General features: G+C 37.9%; 2 protein-coding genes across 2 annotated transcripts in view; one reads left to right on the top strand and one right to left on the bottom strand.

The window, feature by feature from the left end:
* Positions 1–20,363, top strand: part of PSMD1 (proteasome 26S subunit, non-ATPase 1) — a 62,582-nt gene that overhangs the window by 17,416 nt on the left and 24,803 nt on the right.
* HTR2B (5-hydroxytryptamine receptor 2B) lies at positions 6,845–18,534 on the bottom strand. The gene is made up of 3 exons (XM_056498606.1): positions 16,816–18,534; positions 9,898–10,098; positions 6,845–7,858 (listed from the first exon to the last, which is right to left on the bottom strand). Exons 1-3 carry the CDS (start codon positions 17,123–17,125, stop codon positions 6,978–6,980), a joined length of 1,392 nt encoding a protein of 463 aa, XP_056354581.1. The 5' UTR covers positions 17,126–18,534; the 3' UTR covers positions 6,845–6,977.

The following is a 20,363-nucleotide window of genomic DNA, read 5'->3' as shown; positions in this document are numbered from 1 at the left end:
TAGAATATTCTAGTCTAGGTTCATATGTTTTACCAAAGAATTGCAAGATAAAATTTTCCAGTGAAAGATAATAAATCACCCAATTACAATCCCCCGAGGGATTGAGGGTGCAGGGGTTAGTGCTGCTGTAACAGTTTCCCTCTGGGATGTTGGATGCACGCTTGCCTGGCGGAAATGTCTGCAGGCAAATCACCCAAGTGAGCAGAGCAGTATCAATCACACTGATGTAGTGCAGAATATGTTGCATGTCCTATTCATATAGCACAAAACTTCCTTGTCCTATTCTTGAGCTGCCCAAAGCTTTCCAGGGGACCCTGTAGTGTAGAATTGAGCCTTGACTAGCAGCATTGCTGCTGTTAATTCTGGTTTTTGCTGACTGTTTAGAAGCAGTCCATAGGTTCAGACTGGGGATGGAAAGCACAGCTTGCTGGCTATAGGACTTGGTGTGGCTTTTTTTCCCCTCTTGGCTTAGTGCCATACAAATCTTAGGCACTAGTTGCATATTTTGGAGCAGATAATTTTCATGCCGCTGTAGTAAATTAACAGAAAATGTTCTGGTGCTAGAAAATTGTTTCAAAACTGCCTCCTCTTTTCTTCTTCTTCCCATCTAAAAAAACAAAACTGTGTGCTGCCTGAGACTTTGCATCTTCTCTCTTTTCAAAAATGGCCACCTCTTGCAGGAGGCACTTCTAAGTAAAATGTTATTGTAAAGAGGCACTAATAAAGCTTGGGATGTTTGGAGCTTGCAGTGTGGATGCAGGGCTGAACAAGAAGCTGTATTGTGAAATAGGAAGAAGATAAATGATGTATTGGTTTGGCTACTCTAAGGTGTCTCAGTTTTCCCAGTCCTGGTCCTTTTGCCAGTGATCACAGATAGCAAACTTACCTTATTGTTGGTGTTTATATACTGGTGGTTCTTTCTGCTGAAGTGGTTTATGAAATATTTATGATGGTTGGAAAACAGCATTTATAGCGCCTGTAATTTCTGGTCAGCTTTTTTAAAAGATTATTATGATGTGATGGAAAACATGATAAATTTAAAGTGTTTTGCTTTTTAAAAATGGAAAGACTTAATTTTATCACAGTTTTTACTGCTTTAGATCATGAATTGATTTTTGTTGGTATTGCAGAGTGAGATGTGATTGGATTATGTAGTCAGCCTTATTTTGACATTGTTAGAGCAGTGCTGCAGAGTATCTGAACATTTTGTATGCAAAATGAGGAGGTAGATGTTTTATGGATAGAACAAATCTGATTGGGAGAAAGCTTCAGTGTGGGATGGAGCAGTGCTTGCAAGCATGAACTAAAAACGTTTAATACTTTCATAGCAGTTGTTAAATCCAGAATGAGAGTCTTAGGGAAGTGAGTTGTGGGATGCTGGTTTTGTCTTCATGCAATACTGTTGGGAAAAGGCTAAGGGCAGGAGAGGGAGCAATGCAGTGTCTAGAGAGTCCCAAAAGGAAGATGTAGTTTCAGCTGATAAGTGTAAGCTACCCAAACATGAAGAACTTTGCATGGCTTCTGTTCAGTTTTTCATTTTAGTATGATGCAAGTGAAATGGTAATGTTTCCTGCTTTTGTATTCTTTGTGTTTACATAGCCTTTGGTATTTTAAGGCTATATATTTGTTGTAAGGCAAAAAAACCTGATACTTGGATTTTATTCCAGGAAGACTCAGACAGTTTGTTTTTGTTATATCCTCTAGCCCACCTTTATCCAGAAGGCAGATAGCAGATGATCTAGCTAATTGAGTTTGAGGCTGACAGTCACTCTAATGTGATCTGCACCAGTGACTCTTTCAATGTTTTAATTGTGAAGAGGAATTTAGTGAAATATATCTGCTTGTTAATTCTTGCATGGGAAAGATTAAAAGGGTTTTATTTACAATCCAACACATTTTATTTTGTCATATTCAGTCTTCCTGGGAGAGAAGAATGAAGGTCCCTTTCAAATAAATAGTAGCAGAAATCTTACTATAATCAGAAGAAGCCTTAGACTTTCACTGAAGTTGTGCATGGTTTAATGAATTTGAAAATAAGTTGCCATTACCTGTGTAAAGCATATGTAAAGAGGATTCTTTAAAAAGTATCTAAATAGTAAATAGAGTAAAAAGCTCTTATTTTAAGAGTATGATGTTGTTTGTCAGAGGTTGGAAAGGACCTGAATACCTGGATGCAAGGAATCATCATAGCTGTGGGTTGACATGAATTATTAAAAATAAGACTAAAAATGGACACTTTTAGCAAACCATCTTTCCTATTTTTGTATCTAGCTTCCCATTGTAAAATGAAAGGACTTCCTTTCTGCAGGGAAAAAGTCTTCCTTTTCCACTGGAGAAAACATGGTTTCTCATGGGAATAGACACTGATAGTAAATGTCATGTTGTTATGCCAAGGCAAAATTATGGAAGTTACTTCTCTCCTGACTATTGTTTTTGCCATGTTAATGGTTGCCTAGAGAGCCAAAGGGGAAGTGCAACAAAGGAGGGCTTCTGGGCAGTTGAACTTAGGCATCTTTATCAATAAAGAAAAAAGTCTAATGCTTCATGGTAATATTAAGTTAATGCTGAGAACTGGCCAGAACTCTGGGACTCCTGGCTCCAGCTTGCAAGGCAAAAAGCCAGAAGAGCTCTGGCAAATGTTCTGCCTCTTTGGGCTCCAATGTCCCAGGCTGTTCAGTGTGCCTTTACCAGGTTTACTGTGCTTACTTTGCTTTACTTTTTAAGTCTGATACAGCAGCCTAGAAAAAGATTTCGGGGAATTATGTTTTTGTTTTATTTTAGCAGCTTACAGTAATGTGGATGTTGCCATAAAATGAAAATGGTGTAGAAAAGCAGCCCTTTCTGTGAAGCACTATAAAAAAATCCTATGTACCTCTTGTGTGCAGGTGATACAGCACCAGTTTGTAGCATCAGCCTCTTTTCTTAGTCCCTTCTACTTAACACTTGATTTTAACTGTATTTGCATTTGAAAATGATTCTAGTATGGCCTAGTGTGATGTAGTCAGGAAGAGTTTTATACTTGTAGGATACAAGATAACTGAATACTACATTTTTCTAGTTGCCTGTGAGCTTCCTGATAGCTAAAGGCCTGCAACTTATAGGTTTAAGACTGGCTTCACAAAATGCATTTTACATCACATCACTGTAGCTGAATATAGCTGGGATTAGCTGAATTTCCTGCTTCTCTGTTTCTCAGAGTGTATTAAAGGTTGGGATTTTTTTGGGTTGATTTTTCTGGTTTTGTGTGGATTTTGTTGTTGTTTTGTTTAGTTTTTTGTAAGGTAATCCCTTTATTTGCATTTCAAGACACTTATTCTCTTAGGATTCAAACTCCATTATTTTCCTCTTTGCAAGACTGCTGAGTCCTTATGTCCGTGTCTGTGCTGTAATTTTTAATTAGATAGGCAGAAAGAGCATTGACTAAATATCTCCTAATGTATTTTAAATAATTAAACAACAAAACAACCACCATACTTATCCATTGTTTTTCTAGAGTGTTCTTCCCATAATGCTTGGATATTGCAGATCAGCTTTTACTTTTATCTTGCTTTTTGGTGGTTTAAAAAGAAATTAAATATGCCAGATAAAGGCCTTTGTAATAATGAGAAATTGAACTAGGTAAGTCTCAGTTATTATTTTATGGACTTTATTATTTTTTTATTTTATAGTCTCTGTAGAATAATAACAACTTTAAATTATTATTGTATAGAGAGTGTAGAGCTGGCCAGGTGGCTGAATCAGTGTGGGTCAGATTTGGAAAGAACTGGCAGCATTTTGCTCCAGAGAAAGGAATCCCTTTTTTTTTTTGTTTGTATGTGTTAAGTGGGAAGTGCATGATCCCTTCCTTCTGTAAAAAATGTCTTGTGTTCTACAGCCAAATGACTGCAAAGCGTTACTATATATACTGCTATCTCTATGAAAAAAGTTGTAAAATATTATTATGCTACAAAAATGCTCTCAACTTTGCAGACAGCATATAAAAATATATTTTATAAATTTGTGCTACTTAAAGACAATACTCATGGATGTAGTCCTCCTGTTGTGCTTGTTGATGCCACATGAGCAGTGCTGTCCATAGTTACCATACAACAAACTGGTGCTTTCTTACAGGAGTTTGCAGTGACTCTCTCATCATGTCTTACTAATGAAGGTGATGTCTTTGTTCAGATCAGTTCTTGTAGATACAGTTGCTAAAACAAGAACTCTGCTGTCCATGATGTTTTCTTAGTTCGTAGTTCTGCATATTCATCTTTTTTTCTTGCTCTGTCCTGCTTTCTAAGGCTGTTACCTGAATTCTTAGCATGTGTGCTTTGTAAGTGGACAAGCTCTGAGCGATGTCTTCCTGCACTTAGCATGTTAAGTGGAATGTTTTCCTCTTGGAAAGTGGAAGCATGGAATGTGCATGCTTTCTTGGCTGATGTGTTTCTGTCTGTGGAGAGATTTTCTTTCCCTGTAGAAAAACTGGATTTTTGATTAGTCACTTGTCCTTTAAATCGAGGTTTGTTGTTGCTGACTGAACTCAGTAACTGGAACATGCTGAGCTTCTGTTTACAGTTACTAAAATTGAGAAACCTGTATGCTGGCTTGAGAAAATACATCTCTGTTGGGTGAGACTTTTTCAAGGATTATTTCATGTTGGTGGACGTCTAAGCACTGATTACAGAGAGGCCTTGGAATCTTTCTCTGTGAGACGTTTAGGGCAAATTACTCCTCATGTAAGACACATTGCAGACTTGACAGCTATACAAGAAGAGGGTCAGATAGAGAAAGAACTGAGTTACCTCTCAGTTTTTCTAGATGCTGTGAGCCAGCTGTGATGTTTCTGCTGGAAAGGGAAGATATAAGTTGCTGCTGAAAGTAGGTGATTGCTGCCTGCTATATTAACACTGTTTAATTAATATGGATTTATTTAAGTATCAAGAGAGTTTTCAAATATGCAAATATGACTGCTTCCTGCTTTCTAACTGCTGGGCAATAACCACAGGAATGGTGTTTGCCTTTTAGTGTTACTGCTTATGATGGCTGGATCCTGCATTGCAGATTAGGCTTTTAAGATTTTTGCTGTGATCACTCTGTGTATGGGTGGGATTGCACCTTCACCTGGTTCCAGGGCTCTGGGTTAAATAAGGCACTGCTCTGTGATGTTTTCAGTGACACACCTGGATGTTTTACGAGGGTTGGGGTTTTTTTATTCCTATTCCCTCCCTGTTTGAGATTCAAGGTAATCTAAGTCTGATTAAAAGAATTTGATTCTCAAATATTTTCAGGTGTAGGTGTCTTTTACAGCTATCACAGTCCATCCATTCTGGCTTTTAACTACAGAATCCTCTTAAACAAATTTTGATTAAGTGAAGAGGAGGGAGAGCAGTTAAATTTACTCTGATTTGAGTGGCTAGTGATTATCACCAAAAAGGGGAGGAAGGAGACAACTTACTGAAAGTATTACAGATGTGCTTTTAATGCTTTTGCCTGAAACTCTCTGGCAGTTGTTACAGTAGGATTTGTTTTGAGCTTAGATGTGTTTTAAATTAAATATATATAAATAAATGTTGGAAGGACATGTTATCTTTAGTACTTTCTGTTCTGCAGATGAAAAAATCCTAAGCCTTTTGCTGTACATAATTTTAGTGTAACCGAAGAATGCTGAAAACACTAAAAATGAAAACAAAGCCCAAGCTGAAAATTTTACTGTAAATGGAAACTACTGAAAAAATGGTGAGCTGGCTGCTTGCTGTAAGAACTCCAGTACTTTGGGGAAATCAAATTTCCTTTCCCAAGGAGTCTGGAGCTGTCAGAACTTTCTGATTTCCCAAATAACACTGTGGTAACTTTTTATGAATTGTGACGACCAATTCTTTCTATTAATTTTGTGCTCATACTGAAGTCTTGAGCATGTTTCAGAGAGTGCAAATTGGGACCTGTAATTGGCCATTAGTTCAATTAAATCATTTTGAGCTCAGCTAAACTGTGAATATGTGCAGGTGTAGGCAGTTCTGCTGTCTCTTAAGTATTTGCTTTTATTTTCTGGTGAAGTAACTGTTCTGTCTGTGATTACTTTCTGTGAACTACATCGGATGAGGGGAGGCTTTCACTGGAGTTTCCATGGTCATTAAAAAGGAAGCTTGTTCATATAAATTATAGCGATGTTCCAGGCATTGTGTATCCTGTTTTTCTTATGATCATTGATTGTGTATTGTTTTATTTTGATTAAATAATTCATTTCCTTAGTATGAAAAGAAAAAAGGGTAGTTTTCTGTTTCTGGCAACATTGAGCTTATGAGTATCTGAATGTAATGGGGATAAAATTCAGGTGGGTGAAATATTGTGTCCATCCCTACAGTAAAGGGATAGTTTCCACACATGGAATTTTTAATCCTGCCTTATGGAATAGGCTTGTACATTGGTCTCTGGAGTGAGTGATTCTGCTTGTGATTTACACACCCTCAGAGAAAAAGGAAAACTCCTATGTAGATACTCAGTCTCAGCAGAGGAATGTGTCTGAGGAGGGAAGGCAGTGAGCTTGTTTGCTGCTCTGTTTACAGAGATTTAATTTAAAACCAGTGAGCTTGTATCCCTCTGCTATTTCCATTGTAAAACATCAACCTACAAAGTTTTGTTTTCTTACCAGAGCGAATGTTAGAGTAGTGTTTGTACAGAAACACTTTTCTTATAAAGAAGTGCTTTGAAGAGACTGAAGGTGATGAGAATTGAAGTCAGATACTTAAACTGATTTAGCTTTTATTTCCCTCTTCCTTAGGCTACAGTTCTGCATGAGTCATTTGTCATGGAATGAAGTTGTGGTTGCCACTATGGGGTTGGGGTTAAAGTAGAGGAGGCTTTGGAGGAGAGGAATTAATATAAATTTATAAGATATTGCTCGCATAAATAACAGAAAACAGTAGTATTTATACCCTCTTACAGCACAGTTATCTAGAATAATACATACAGTATGCTGTATGGACATGGCTGCCATTCCACTATACATAGCTGACTTGTTCTTCTGTTTTGTCAACCTCATTCTCGGTGAGCAGCAACGTATCCAGCAGAATGGCCGATGATGCTTGGATGGGTGAGCTCTTCAGCCTCATTGGGCTCTGGTACATAATGGGGTTAATCCCATTTCTCATCCCATTCATGACAAAGAGCTTGGAATTTTCTGCTACAGAGCTTCTGAAAGAGATCCTGCTGGATCGCTGCCAAAGGGCCTTGATAGGCTTTGTGGTCCGATAGTTGCAAGTGATGTACCTGCTGAAAGCCTCCCTAAATGTTTTGTTGAAGAGTGTATATACAAGGGGGTTCACTCCTGAGGATACATACCCTATCCAAACAAATATCTCCAAAAGCTTTTGAAAAACCTCCTTGTTGCAGGAGTTGCACAGAACTGAGCTGATATTTGTTATGAAAAATGGGCACCACATCAGCAAGAAAAGAAAAAATACAATCCCCAGAACTTTTGATGCCCTTTGTTCATTGGTTATCGTTTGCATAGACTTCCTTCCAATCGTGGATGTCCTGCAGATAGGCATGTCACTGGACAAAGTCTGGTCCTTTCTGGAGCCATTTAGCATGGCCACCTTTTCTGGTGAGGAGGCAGGTGTTGTGTCACGCTGAAAGACTGTGGACACTGTTGTCCAGGTGAAGCGCTGGGGCGGCTTGTTGATCAAATAGGCCTTTTTGCGCAGCACTTGGATTGTCAGGAAATAAGTGACGATCATGATAGCGAGGGGAACGAAGAAGGAGGCCACTGATCCGTACAGCATGAAGTCATGAAAACGATCAGGCATCAGGGCGCACGTGATGTTTGTGGAGTTGCCATTTCCATCCTCAATGCCTCTGATGGGGACTGGAATTGCAATGCCTGTAGGAGAAAAAAACAAGTGCTTCAGCAGAGGGTAATCGCTTGTGACCGCTTCACTGAGCCTGAAGCCTCGGGGTTCCTACAGAAAGGTGATTCCTGAGCTCTGGAGCAGGCATGGGGTGATGGACAGAGCGTGAAGGGTTGAGAGCACCACGTGGGTAATTGGGCAAAAACAGTACTTTGTAAGACTTGGCAGGCTGAGCTTTAACAGAGTGCCCTTTCTAAGGAGATTGGGCCTAACTCGTAGTGATTGAGGAAGCAGGATAAAGCAGCCAACTTTTCAAGTGTAAAACACATGAATTGCTTTGAGTCTGGTTATTAGAATTAGTATGGATTTTCCTCCAGTGAAATATGTTTCCATAATGCCATCTTCCCCTTTTTTTTTCTCTTCCCCAGGGTAACCTTTGCTCTTTCTGAAGGGCAGTTTTGTAAATACATAAATCTTGTCTTTCCCTCTTCTATTAACCACATCAAGTGACTGGACACAGCTGATTTTTTTCACCCTGCTTGACTTTTTCATATATACAAGTAGCTAAATAGTTGCCAGAATTATTCAGTGTGTGTTTGAGATGGATTTGTTGTTTAAAGTCTCCTGCATATTTAGGAGTGTTTAAATGAGTCTGGCTAGCTCTGTAATTCACCACTCGTTTAAAAAAATGTTAGCAGTCTTGTCTTTTAAATGAATTTTTTATAACCACTAAATTACAGTCAGCACTTCATTTGCCAGCAGTCTGACATTACAACAAAAACAACAGGTTCCTTGCTGTCTGGTGAAGGTGATTTGTGCTGTTTTCTGATACCACTTAATGAGATATAGGGATTTACTGTATTCCTCTGTTACTTTGCTTACTGAAGTTGGTTTAAAGCAACAAGAGTAAAATAGGTTACCCTTCAGCAACTTGATCCCTTTTTTAATTAGAAGCACACATTCAGATACAACAAGCATTTAAAATGAAGATTGAACCAAATTAACCTTTGATTTGGAGAACCTGGCTCAGCTGCAGAATAGTTTTATGTTAGATAAAAAGAAATTGAAAAGTACAGCTCTGTTTAATGGCTATAAATCACACATTAAAAGGTTAACTTGTGAGTGTCTTGTCGTGCTAAGTCTTTTTTTTTTGGGGGAGGGGGTTGGTGATAGAATAGCATCTTTTCTCCTATTGTCATAGCTCTTCCAGAATTTTTTTCAACTCAGAAATTTGTGGTTTGCCTCAGCCAAAAGAAGGTGGATGTACCCATTCTCCTAATCATTTGCCCTAATAATGCAGAATAATTTTGTTTGGTCTTGCACACAGAGCATACTGTGCAAGACCATACACTAAGGCTGTCTGGAGCAGGAATTAAGTTATTTGAATTAAATGTTTTCACTTCCTTAGCTCATTTAACTGATTCATTTTTTAAGCATTAAAGACAGATGAGGTGCCACATCATAGAAACACTGATATCATAGAAGTTTGTTGGTATAAACTTCTTCATATAAACTGTTCAGGATTTGTTTTTTTTTTATTATTTGAGGGGTTTTTTTAAGATATTAGCCTTTCTATATGCTGTCTTAGCCTTCAGTGTTAGCCTGGATGTTATCAGCCACTCATTTATATCTTTGCTATAAATAAGTAACCCTTTTGTACTTCCTTTATGCGGCACAGAATTTTACCAATGTCTATTCAAGGCTTAAGATTGTGTTTGGGACAAAAATATATCACCACAGGAACACAAAACCTTGCTTTCCCAGGAGACATCCTATGCATGCAGATATTGTCTTCTGATTTTTGAACTTTTAGGACTATGTAGAAGAGTGATGATTAATACTCTGACTCAATCCTTGGCCCTTCTGGTGAGCCTAATAAGGAGCAGTGGTTCAGGCAGATTCTTATGGTGTAGTTATGTATGATCCAAGAGGTGGACTTTGGCCAGCCTGAGTGTTATGGTCCTCCAATCAATAGTATTTGGCCAAATTTTCCATTCTCCCCATATTCCACCTATTGTTTGGGACACGAAAAGCTTGTGCATTCCTCTTCTAGTCTCCAGGTCTCACATACCTATTGAAATGAGCCAAACCACGATGATTTTGATGATTGTTGTCGCCCATGAATTGTACTGGCTGGCCTGGATTGGCTTTTTTATCGCAATGTAGCGGTCCAGGGAGATGGCACAGAGGTGCATGATGGAAGCTGTGGAAAAGAGGACATCAAGGAACAGCCAGATAGGACACAAGGCAGTTGGTAAAGGCCAGGTATTGTCTGAAAGAGAACAAAAAACTCATTAGAATCTAAGCTTTTTGAGAACTTTCAGTGTGTCATTTTCCTGTGGCATCAGTATCTTTGAAAAGTTCATAGTACTGTAGGAACTGAGCTTTGTCACTGCCTCAGATGGCTTCTGGCTTATATTTTAATTAGTTCCTAACTGCCATAGTTGTGGCCATCATATTCATCAGGCTGCTTGTATGCTATAAACCTTTCTCTGTCTTTTTGTCCTTTTGTGGCAAGGACTCTGGATTAAAAAGTTTATAAAAAATGGACCATGACTGGTTCTTGTGAGCCTGCTGTTAAATTATTCTTTTCAGCTGTTTCTGCTTGATAGTCCTATGATTCAAGGTTATATTAAATGGAGGAGATAATGAGTCATAACCAAAATATTAGTTAGTCATTGTAGAACTACTACTGAATCTTAGGAGTGATATTGAAGAATCTTGTTCACACATCTTTAAAATGAGTTTGCTGTGTCACTTGGCCAGTGACAGTCTCACTAGTGTGCCACTTATGTGACAAAGTAGTGCTGTTCTGTCTCACTAATGATTCTATAAAAATTGTACATTTTTGTGCATGTCCTTTTTTTTTGTTTCCCCAAGAACCATGGCTTAGATTTTAAGTGCATCCTGTTTCTTAGAATAGTTACTTGTCCTTAATATTAATCTTTATAGCAAACATAGGGTCTGTCAATTGCACTGTGTCCAAGATAAAGGTTTTACAATGTTCATATTTCCAAAAGGCTTGTATTTTTGAGAGCTGTGTCTCCCCTATCAATGTCTGCAATACCAAATGAACTTTATTGGAACTCTGATTTATTTATTTTTATTCAGAAGTGGCTTCTATTGCAATCCAGTGCCAGCAGTGTTCAGCTTGAGATGCACTTTAGTGTTGTGTGTCTGTAGGGGTGTTCCATAGTCCCAGGGAAGAATGCATGAATGAGGAAGATTTTTCTATTCCTCATGGTAGAAGTTGATCTACTAAATGTATTTTCCTCCCTTATAAAATTCAGCTGTACTCAATCAGTAAGTACAGTAATATTATTGCCAGGGAAATCAGCTATTTGTTCAATGACGATTAGGGGGAAAAATTGCATTTCTAATAAATCAGATTGTTTTTAATTTCTTGGTCAGCATAAATAGACCTGTGTGCTGAGAATACCAAATGAGCTGGACTTTTGTACTATTCAGTCATTATCAATGTGGTATCAATATATGACATTGCAATAATTTGAGATTAAAACATTTTTCCTTGACGTGACTTATATATGGAAATGATAACAGTGCTGCTTTGACTTGAATTATCAACTCTAGTGGATGGAAAATTTTATGAAGACAAACATATAAATTACTTGTCTGCACTCTTACCTATGCTGGGAAACCTGTGTTAAACAAAGAGAATGGATGGATGGAGCTCTAAACTGTACCTCAGCCATCCCCAAAGCAGAGGACTCCAGGTGCGTATGGTGTAGGCAGTGAGGCAGTCAGGAAAGAGGCAGTCTGCTTTCAGTTTATTAACCAGAAAATTTTAGTATCTACCATAATTGTTTCCTAAAATAGATTCTATCATTGAAGTTATGCTTCAAAAAACTTGGTCTGTCAGGCAGGTATGAGAAAGTTGTAATTAGTAAATTATGAAACATTTCCTCATCTTTAATTTTCATGCCTAGGCTTTTATCTGGCAGTAAGGTATGGTGCATTTCTGAAACAGATTTCCTTTAGAAAGAAAACCCAAAATATATTGTGGCTCATATAGCCAGCTGTAATTAAAAAAAAACAAAATAAATTAAAAAAAAAAACACAATTAAAAGAAGTAACTGATTTGATGGGCTTGACGTGTTTTTCTCACTCAAGAAGACTGAGATCTTCTTTTGACTTTGTGATGAAGGATTAGTTCAGATAAAACATGAATAGAAAGTGTGTTCTACAACTTGAAGGATGATAGATAGCACAGCTGGATTTCAAGTGAGCAACTAATACTTCTTTTGGATAGTACTTGAATGCCATTCCCTGGATTATAACTGCTTTGAGTTCTGGAGAATCCCAGTGTAAAAAGTCTTTCCTTTTTTAGTTAATTTACTGTTTGCAGAAGAAGATACTTTGCAACAAAAGGCCCTTTTGCTATTTTGAAATAAAGATATATTTAAACAGTGATCTGATACAAAGCAGTCTTGTACATTTTTGAGTTGCAAGAGGTTTTATGAGTTGACAAGTGCAACTGAACAGAGAAATCTTTCTATTTTCATTATTTTTGTCTAGTTTTGAACTGAGTGCAGAAGGCAGTAGGTTATCACATTCATGATTATAGCATTATGTCCTGCTGTATTTGTGTGTAAGAGATGCTGGTTTTTCTCCAAACGAAATCAAAGGAAATTTTAAATGCAGTAATTGATAAGAACTAAAGATTATGGTTATTATTTAAATGAAATAAATATAATGAAACAGATATTTTGAAGTCCAGAAGAGTCACACAGTTATCTAGGATTCATTCTGTGGGGTGTTTTGCTATAACTTACTTTAATTTGTAGGTTATATTTGCATTAGAAGCTATGTAGCCGTTGTTTGAGACAGTGCTCTGGTCTGAGTTCTTGTGGTTTTCTGGTGATGGTCTATCACTGTTGGCCTATTCTATTAGTTTAGGAGTAGGGAAATAATGGAATATTAATTTTCTTTCATGAGTCAGAAAGCATCTCTGACCCTCAAACGTGACGGTGACCTGCTTGGTTGTTGTCCTGCTTTATAATTCGCAGACATAAATATAATTCAGAATGTAAAATGAATATGTCCTGCCAAGTAGTGGTGCAAAGCCCTTAGCAGGTCATGCTTAGTTGGGACTGTCCTGATTCTTTTACTATAGATCTTCATTGTGGAAGCAGACCAGAGCATTTACAGGGCAGAGATTCTCCACTCCCATGAAGCTAATAGAGGTTGGATTTTTAAAATTCTTTTTTAATGCCTTGGTTACCTGACAAAGATGCCTGAAATTTTGTCTGATTTCTCCAACTGTCAGGTGGTGTAAGTTAAAAAGAAATTCCTTCTTCCTACAAACCTTGCCTCAGATTCTCCCAGCACTGGAGCAGTGCTGCTGTTGGAAATTTTGCTTGTTTTAAGTCAAAATAAGACTGAATACATGATTTAAAATTTGTCTTACACTTTGGGAGAAGAAAATGGGCTTTTACCGCAACTGTCTACTCTTGATTAATCTTTATTTAAGAAAAGCTTTATTTATAGGAAATACCTTGCAAATGTGTAATCCTTAAAACAAAGTAGACTATAGAAGAGCTGCTCGTGCTGCAAGCCAAAATGTTTTAGGAAAGCTTAAGAGAAAGCATTGCTGGTGTACATGTCTAAGTATGATTGAGAGAAGTCTTTAAATAGACTTGGAAACCATTTGTTCTTCTGCTGTAAGGGCTGCAGAAATATGTTACCTGTAAAGGGCTTTGTTGTTATATAATGATGCTTTTGCTGAGATGGAAATGGATATTTTCAGTCACCAGCTCCTGTAAGCCTAAGCTTCAGTCTTCACACTGGTTTGTGTCTGTAGCTGCATGTGGGGTGTTCACCCTCATGGCAGTACTTGGCTTTGTGGGCTGCCAAGGTCTGGTATCTCCAGGCTGTTCTCTGTTTTCTTTAAATTTAATCAAAGTTTTTTTTTCCATTAGGCTTACTTTCTGATAAACCCTTGTTTTCTTACTTATCTTTAGATTTGAGATTTTGGAAAGTAGTCCCCAATTAAAGTTTTCTCTGGCAATTTGCACAAGCAAGAAGTGAAAATTTGTTGTGGTTCATCATCAGTAATTGGGGGAAGATTAGGACTGCTTGCTTGTGATAGATTAAAATAATGTTTTTCCAACCTAGAATGATCAGCATTATTTTCTGATTTTAAGTGGATGATTATTGGGAGGAGACAATGTATTTTAAAAGATGATACATGTGTTGTCTTCAAGTAGCCCATTGCCCACCAAGCTGTGGACATCAGATTTCTTCCTGCTGCAAATGAGAGGGTCTCTCAAGTTTATTTGCTTATTTCACTACTCAGTGAATTTCAGTAGTTCTGAGTGTTAGAAATTTGTTTAACTGTTTTGAAAGCTAGATTTCAGAGGATGCAGTTATCTCCTAGTGGGCCCTCCTTGGTTTTTTTTTAAGAAATGAGAAGAATTTAGCAAGTTGTAAAAGCTATGAAATGTTTATGTATTCTGACACTCATGCTCCTAAATTAAAATTGCTGCGTATGTTTGTACCAGAGTACATTTTGGTTGCTCTGCTGAGAATAGATCATATGCTGCTCATAGCATTACACCTGCAAGTGAGTTTACAGATACATTTATTTACTTATTTTTAAAAGGGGCAGCTCTTTGTTAAGATGCAGTCCATTCCTGAAAAATTTTTGGTGAATGTTCTGTCAGGGTGTGGAGCCCATGCCTGTAGCAGATTTTGATTTTTGTCACACTTTGTGACACATTAGTTTGTACAGTCAGGATCTTAATGTGACCACACTTTAGTTCACACCTTTTCCTTCAAATCTTCTCTACATAATTAGATATCAATCCCAAATCGGAAGCATAATATTTGTACTCTGTAGCTAGAAGCTGCCCCCACCTCTTTCATTATGGAAACATTCCTGTGTGGAGGTGCCAGGAGGCTGGGTTTAGTTTGCTGTCTGGCTGTCAATGACTATTCTTTGTTCAAGTAGTTATCTGGCTAATGTAGCTTCAAGATTTAGACTTGTTATGTATTTAATGCCATTCTGTCTTCATTCCAGTAACTCCTCATGTTTTGCTCATGCTTTGAACTTCTATAAACACCTCAGCATCTTCTCCCAATTGGTGAAGAGGCAAAGCAGTTTTTCTGGTTGGCTGCCAAAGAGAAACTTGTGTGCAAGAAATTTCAGTTTTAACCACTCTTGTGTGGAAGGCGGGTTGTGGTCTTAATTAATTATAACTGATTTTACTACTTTCTGGTAAATTTCCTGCACCATGAAAGACTTTTTTGTTTGACTTTTGAATTCAGATTCCTAGCATGCTTTAAACTGTTGTAACCAGGGTTTAGCAGTGGATTAATTGAAAGATTAAGGAGCAGTAGAGTCCTTAAGAAGTTATAAAGGAAAGATTCGTTAGTCTAGCAGAATGAAAATAATAAATAAAAAAATCCAGAACAAGAAAACTCCACCACTGCCAAAAACCTACTCCACAAAATCCAGAATTTGCCTTCCCTTTATATTGATTTCTAGTTAATACTAGTACTTTTTATGGCTAGTAGCTTTATTGTTGGTAGTAATGAGACCTTTGGCAGGCACTAAGCAGTTACAGCATCCATGTGTAGGTAAGGAGATGTGTATCTGCTTCTTGCCTCCCCCACATGTGCACATACATGACATGTTTTCTGTAAGTGACTGGTTTTTTGAGTTAGAAATCACTGTCTCAGTTATGTACATTCAGTTTTCTGTTTAGAATCTCTAGCTTTAAAAAACATCCTTATTCTGTGGTCTCAACGCTGAATTCTGACCTCTCGTTCACACTTCTGTTTAGGGAGAAGTCTGTAACACACAGAAATTCTCAAGGCATTTAATGAATAAACACATTTGTTGATAAAGTAATACCAGTTTTCTGTAGCAAACAGAAGCTACTGATGGCCTTTCTGAAATAAAGTTTATGATTGTTTGCTTGTTGCTCAGGCAACTCCTAGAGTCTAGCCTAGGGAAAATGAACTCTTGCAGCCTTTCTTAGGACCCAGTGTACCTTAAAGGTAATTATATAAATCTTTCAGTTTACTGAAAAACCTGTCTCATTGATTTTTTTATCATTTATGATATGAAAACAAACAATTTAAAATGTATTTTTAAAGAAAATTTAGCAGTAAAAGAGACTTTCCCATGGAGTTGCCTCTAATTAGTTGTCAGGAGTATCTGAAATAAAGCTGGGTGTGAGAGGCTGTGGAAAAATCATGCTTGTTCTGTAAGGACTAACGAGAAAGAAAATGTCACATCCGATGTTTGTTCATGTGAAAAAGACCTATTTTATTTCATATGAAGCAGACTAAATCACAAACACGTATCTTAAACATTAGGTACATGGATTGAGGCTTCCTTGGCTTGACAGATGGTTTAATTGTGATGTCTTACGAACCTGTGGCTTTCCCCAGAGTGGGAGAAAATCAGTTTCTCTGAAACTGGTACTGGTAAAGTTTGTTGTCACTGATGATGCCAGGGGCCAGCTCTGACTGACCATGTAAATATATGACTGCTCATGGAGTCAATACTCAGGTAAAATCAGGTGCATTACTCATATAAAGTTCAAAACCTGTTCAGTGTACTGAACAGATACCTAGCCTTGATTTCAAGTTTTTTAAGAGAATGCTCCCTGCAATTAGTTTAATATAATACAAGAATTACCAGCATTGTAATGATGTTGTTAAAAATTATATTACACTGTACAAAATGTAATTCCCTGTGCTTCAGCTCCTGTTTGAATATCTTTAAGTCTTGGATGATTTTTGAATGATTTGTTTCAAAGGAAAGAATATCCACATAGTTGTACTTCCCATAAAGGCATTAGGCTGTATTAAGGTGAGAAGGAGAGAAGATTTAGCAGCCCTCATCCAAGTGATTTTTAAAACTGTAATGCTGGAAAGCGAATAATTTTTCTGTTTAAATTAGACCTCACAAAATTGTACCCCATATGCAAACCTGATGAAACAAACATGCTGCACTTACCGAATAATATTATGAGAAGGGCAATTGGCATCACAAACAGACCCACGAGCAAATCTGCCACCGCCAAGGACGTCAGAAAGTAGTTGGTAGCATATTGCAACTTTTTCTCCAGGGACACCGCCAGAATGACAAGTATGTTCCCCCCAATGGTGGGGATTATCACCAGGAGGATCAGCAGTGCTGCCCAATGCACTTGATTTCCTTGTTCCTCACTTGGGTAGTCGTGCTTGGGTGCTTCTGTTACTGTGAGAAGTGACAAAGATCCACCGCCAGCTCCAGATCTGTTCAAGGACTGTAAAGGATGGGACATTTTTGTGTGCAGGGGAATGTCTTCAGGAGCTGTATTTTGTGCTGGAGTTCCGTACGATGTAAGAGTTCTCTGTTCCTCTGTGGTCCAGGATGGTCCTGAAGAAAGGCCAGCATGGTCAGTATAGTGAACTGGTCATCTGCTATTTTGAGATACTATAACCATTTCTGAGCTGGTGTCCAACTTTTTTATCCTGTGCCTTGCTGGGCACAAAAGAGTTTTAAAAATGAAAGTCCTGTCTTGTGTCCATCTCTGTCAGGGGTCTGGTCTCCCCTTTATAGCGATGTTCAGATTTCAGAAGATTATAAGGAAAAAAATCAGTAGATGTCAAAAAACAAGCTGTGCGTTAGCTTCCTTTTTTTTTCCTGCAGCAGTAAAGAGTGATAGATGAGTCTGAATGTGAAACTATTCCCTTTAGGTGCAGTCTATGTAGATTTGCTCCTTCTGAGTACAAACTGATGCAGAGGCAGATGCTCGAGTTGTGTGTGTGCAACTCCTCCTCTCCCGGGTGTCTAGTCTCCAGCAGCATGTGCGTAGGCAGACAGCAGTTCCCATATTTCCCCTTATTAAGAATCCTATTTCTCCTAAGAGGGTAACCCCAAAAATATCTTCAGAAATTATGTATGAGGTTTCCGTTTTAATCTCAGCATTTCCTAATTTATCAGGTGAGGGTCAGGAAGCTGCAGACAATAAAACACTGCTGACAGTCTCAAGGGGACCGTAGAGATTTATCGAACTGAGGCATCTAAATTTACCCGTTACTTGAAGGAGTGGGGGTGAATAAAATGCTTGTTTTTGTAATCTGAGTAAGGCTTTTATTAAGCACAGCCCGTTCTCTCCCTCTGTCTTTCTTTCTCTGTCAACTCTGCTAAATACTTAAAGCTTGCATTTCCCTCTTCAAGCAGAGACCCAAACAGCTGTCCCGGCTTTAAGCTGAGCAAATGCTTAGTGCCTGAGAAGATTTGATGTGTTGCAGTTTTCAGGTGAAGAAAACCTTACCTCTTTTCTCTTGCATTTTAGTAGAGTTCACTTTGCATCCAGCAAGATCCTTTATAATTTTCTTTTTCATCGTATGGTGAAAGTTGAAATTTTTCATTACTTTCTGAAAAACAAGTTGTTAATTTGCTTCTGGCTTTTATAATATTTCTGAAGCTTGTCTCTTCGTGTGCTATTTTTAAGCACATTTCTTCTATCATGAAGATTAAGAATTTCTATTTTGGGAAAACTGTTTTTCTTCTTATCCAGGTATTTTCTCCAACTCTGAAATACAGGAGAAGAATAATTCTTACCATATCTAAAAAGGATAGAAAAAAGGTTGTATTCTCTTTTGCTGTCCTTTAACTTCCATTCTTTTTTGATTCTACTTGGGTGATCAGCACAGTCTGTGTGCAGCTCTCTTTGTTCATAAGCAAAGCTTGTAGTTTGCTGCTCCCCTTGTTCGTTGATTGACTCCTTACAGTGTATCCAGCTCCAGTGTTTGAAAAGCAGGGAAGGGAGTGGTTGGGGGGTTTGGCTGGAAGTGAGACAGAGGGGGTTAATTGATTCACTGCTCCAGCACTATAATGTGTGCTCCTGTAGCTGTACCAGGATGTGCAGGTCCTGGAAATGACCCTTCACACTACAACATTCTGTCTCTGTGCACCATAGTGTGTCTGTCTGTCTGTCTGTCTGCCGCTTTCTTTCTGGGCTCTCTTGTTCACTTGCTTTCTGGACTGAAGCACAGTTAACCCTAAAAAGTTCTGCAGCCCTGTAAACACTCCAGATCTTTTCTTACCTAACTTTATAAAAGTATTGTCTAGCATACTTATTTTAAGTGTGTGCACTGTTACTTTAAAACTTTCCTTCTGCAGCTGCTTTTTATTATCCTGAGTGTTCTCTTTTGTTACCTTCCAGCTTTCAGTCAGATGTGTGTATAGCCTCAGCGTCATCTTATAGTTCTGCATTTAAATGGAAATAGAGTTCACTTCCAAGGACATTAGCTGCAAAATTGTGTAATAAGTCCTTGAGTAAAGGCCAGAAGAGACCATGAGATCATGGTCTGACCCTCTGTATGACACCGGCTATTACATTCCATGAATTGCTAGTGCTCACCAGCCTTGAGCTGGAAATCAGGTCCTCAATGAGCTGTGCATCAATTTATATTTCATTTAAAATTATAAAAATTCTATCTCTAGAATGCAGTTAATGTGGGACCAAAGAGAGAAGGTTGCTGTCAAAAATAACAGAAATACTAAAGTGTATTCAGGTCATACAATAGAATTTTCAGTTTTCACTTGTTCCTTATTTTTCTGTTTAAAGAAAAACTGTCAATGACATTGCATGCTGTATTAATTTACAATTGAGTGTTGATTTCTTTATTCATCAGAAAAGTATATATTACAAAAATAAAGGTTAGTCCAGCTATGTTTCCTTATCTGGCCACCTCCCTATTGTCACCACTGACAGTACTGAGACAGCAGAACATATGAAAACATAAAAAAGTGGAAATTAAGACAGGACAATACCTTATTTGGCTAATGGGCATTTGGATTCAGTTTTTCTTAAGCTCCACTATGTCTAATCAACTTCTGGTTTATATTTTATAAATCTTGAAGGCTATCCTGCCATTAATCTAGCCGTACTTGAAGTTTTTACTGCAGATTGTTCTGATGAAAGCTAATGAATACATTTGTATCTAATTGAAAAGGAAAGCATTTTTACCTCTTTGGTGCATTGTTTAATTTCAGAGGGATGAAAAGCATACTTGCCCTTTGTGATGTTTTGTGTACTTTACCAGTTTGAATTATTTGAGAAACACATTCTCCTCTATATCTATTACACACCTGCAGCAGGTTCTTCACTGTATCTTCTGGCCAGGTTTTTTGTGCAGGCCACTGTCCAGCTCTTCTCCTGTGTTAATGATAATAAACTTCAAACCTTGCTAGACCCCACTCCTGGTCCACTGTAAATGGAATATTTGAGCCATACATAGATATTGTTTTTATTTTCCATCCCTTGCTGTTACTTCTGTTTTCAAATTGCCAGAGCTATTTTATAGAGCAATGTTTCCATCAGATATGAGCTGTCTCTGATGAGTGCTATTCAGTCAGTAAATATCCCTCAAATTCACTTGCTGTGCTGTACATGAGATAGTTGCAAGAAATTCCTGGTTTGGGAATAGCTGGGATCATTTTTGTCCAGAAAGAGAGGTGGCATGTTTAGTCTACACTGAATATATCACTTTGTTGCATTTCTCTCTGCA

This window comes from Oenanthe melanoleuca, chromosome 9, assembly GCF_029582105.1.
Source record: "Oenanthe melanoleuca isolate GR-GAL-2019-014 chromosome 9, OMel1.0, whole genome shotgun sequence".
NCBI classification, from domain to species: domain Eukaryota; kingdom Metazoa; phylum Chordata; class Aves; order Passeriformes; family Muscicapidae; genus Oenanthe; species Oenanthe melanoleuca.
Note: the sequence above shows the minus strand (reverse complement) of the source record. Positions and strands in the feature narration are given on the sequence as shown.

Excerpts from the sequence above, each read along its gene's own strand:
- HTR2B (XM_056498606.1), bottom strand. The coding sequence starts at position 17,125 with ATGTCCCATCCTTTACAGTCCTTGAACAGATCTGGAGCTGGCGGTGGA. Across the intron at positions 10,099-16,815 it reads CCTTCTCATAATATTATTCG|ACAATACCTGGCCTTTACCA; the intron begins GTAAGTGCAGCA and ends GTTCTCTTTCAG. Across the intron at positions 7,859-9,897 it reads GGTTTGGCTCATTTCAATAG|GCATTGCAATTCCAGTCCCC; the intron begins GTATGTGAGACC and ends TTTCTCCTACAG.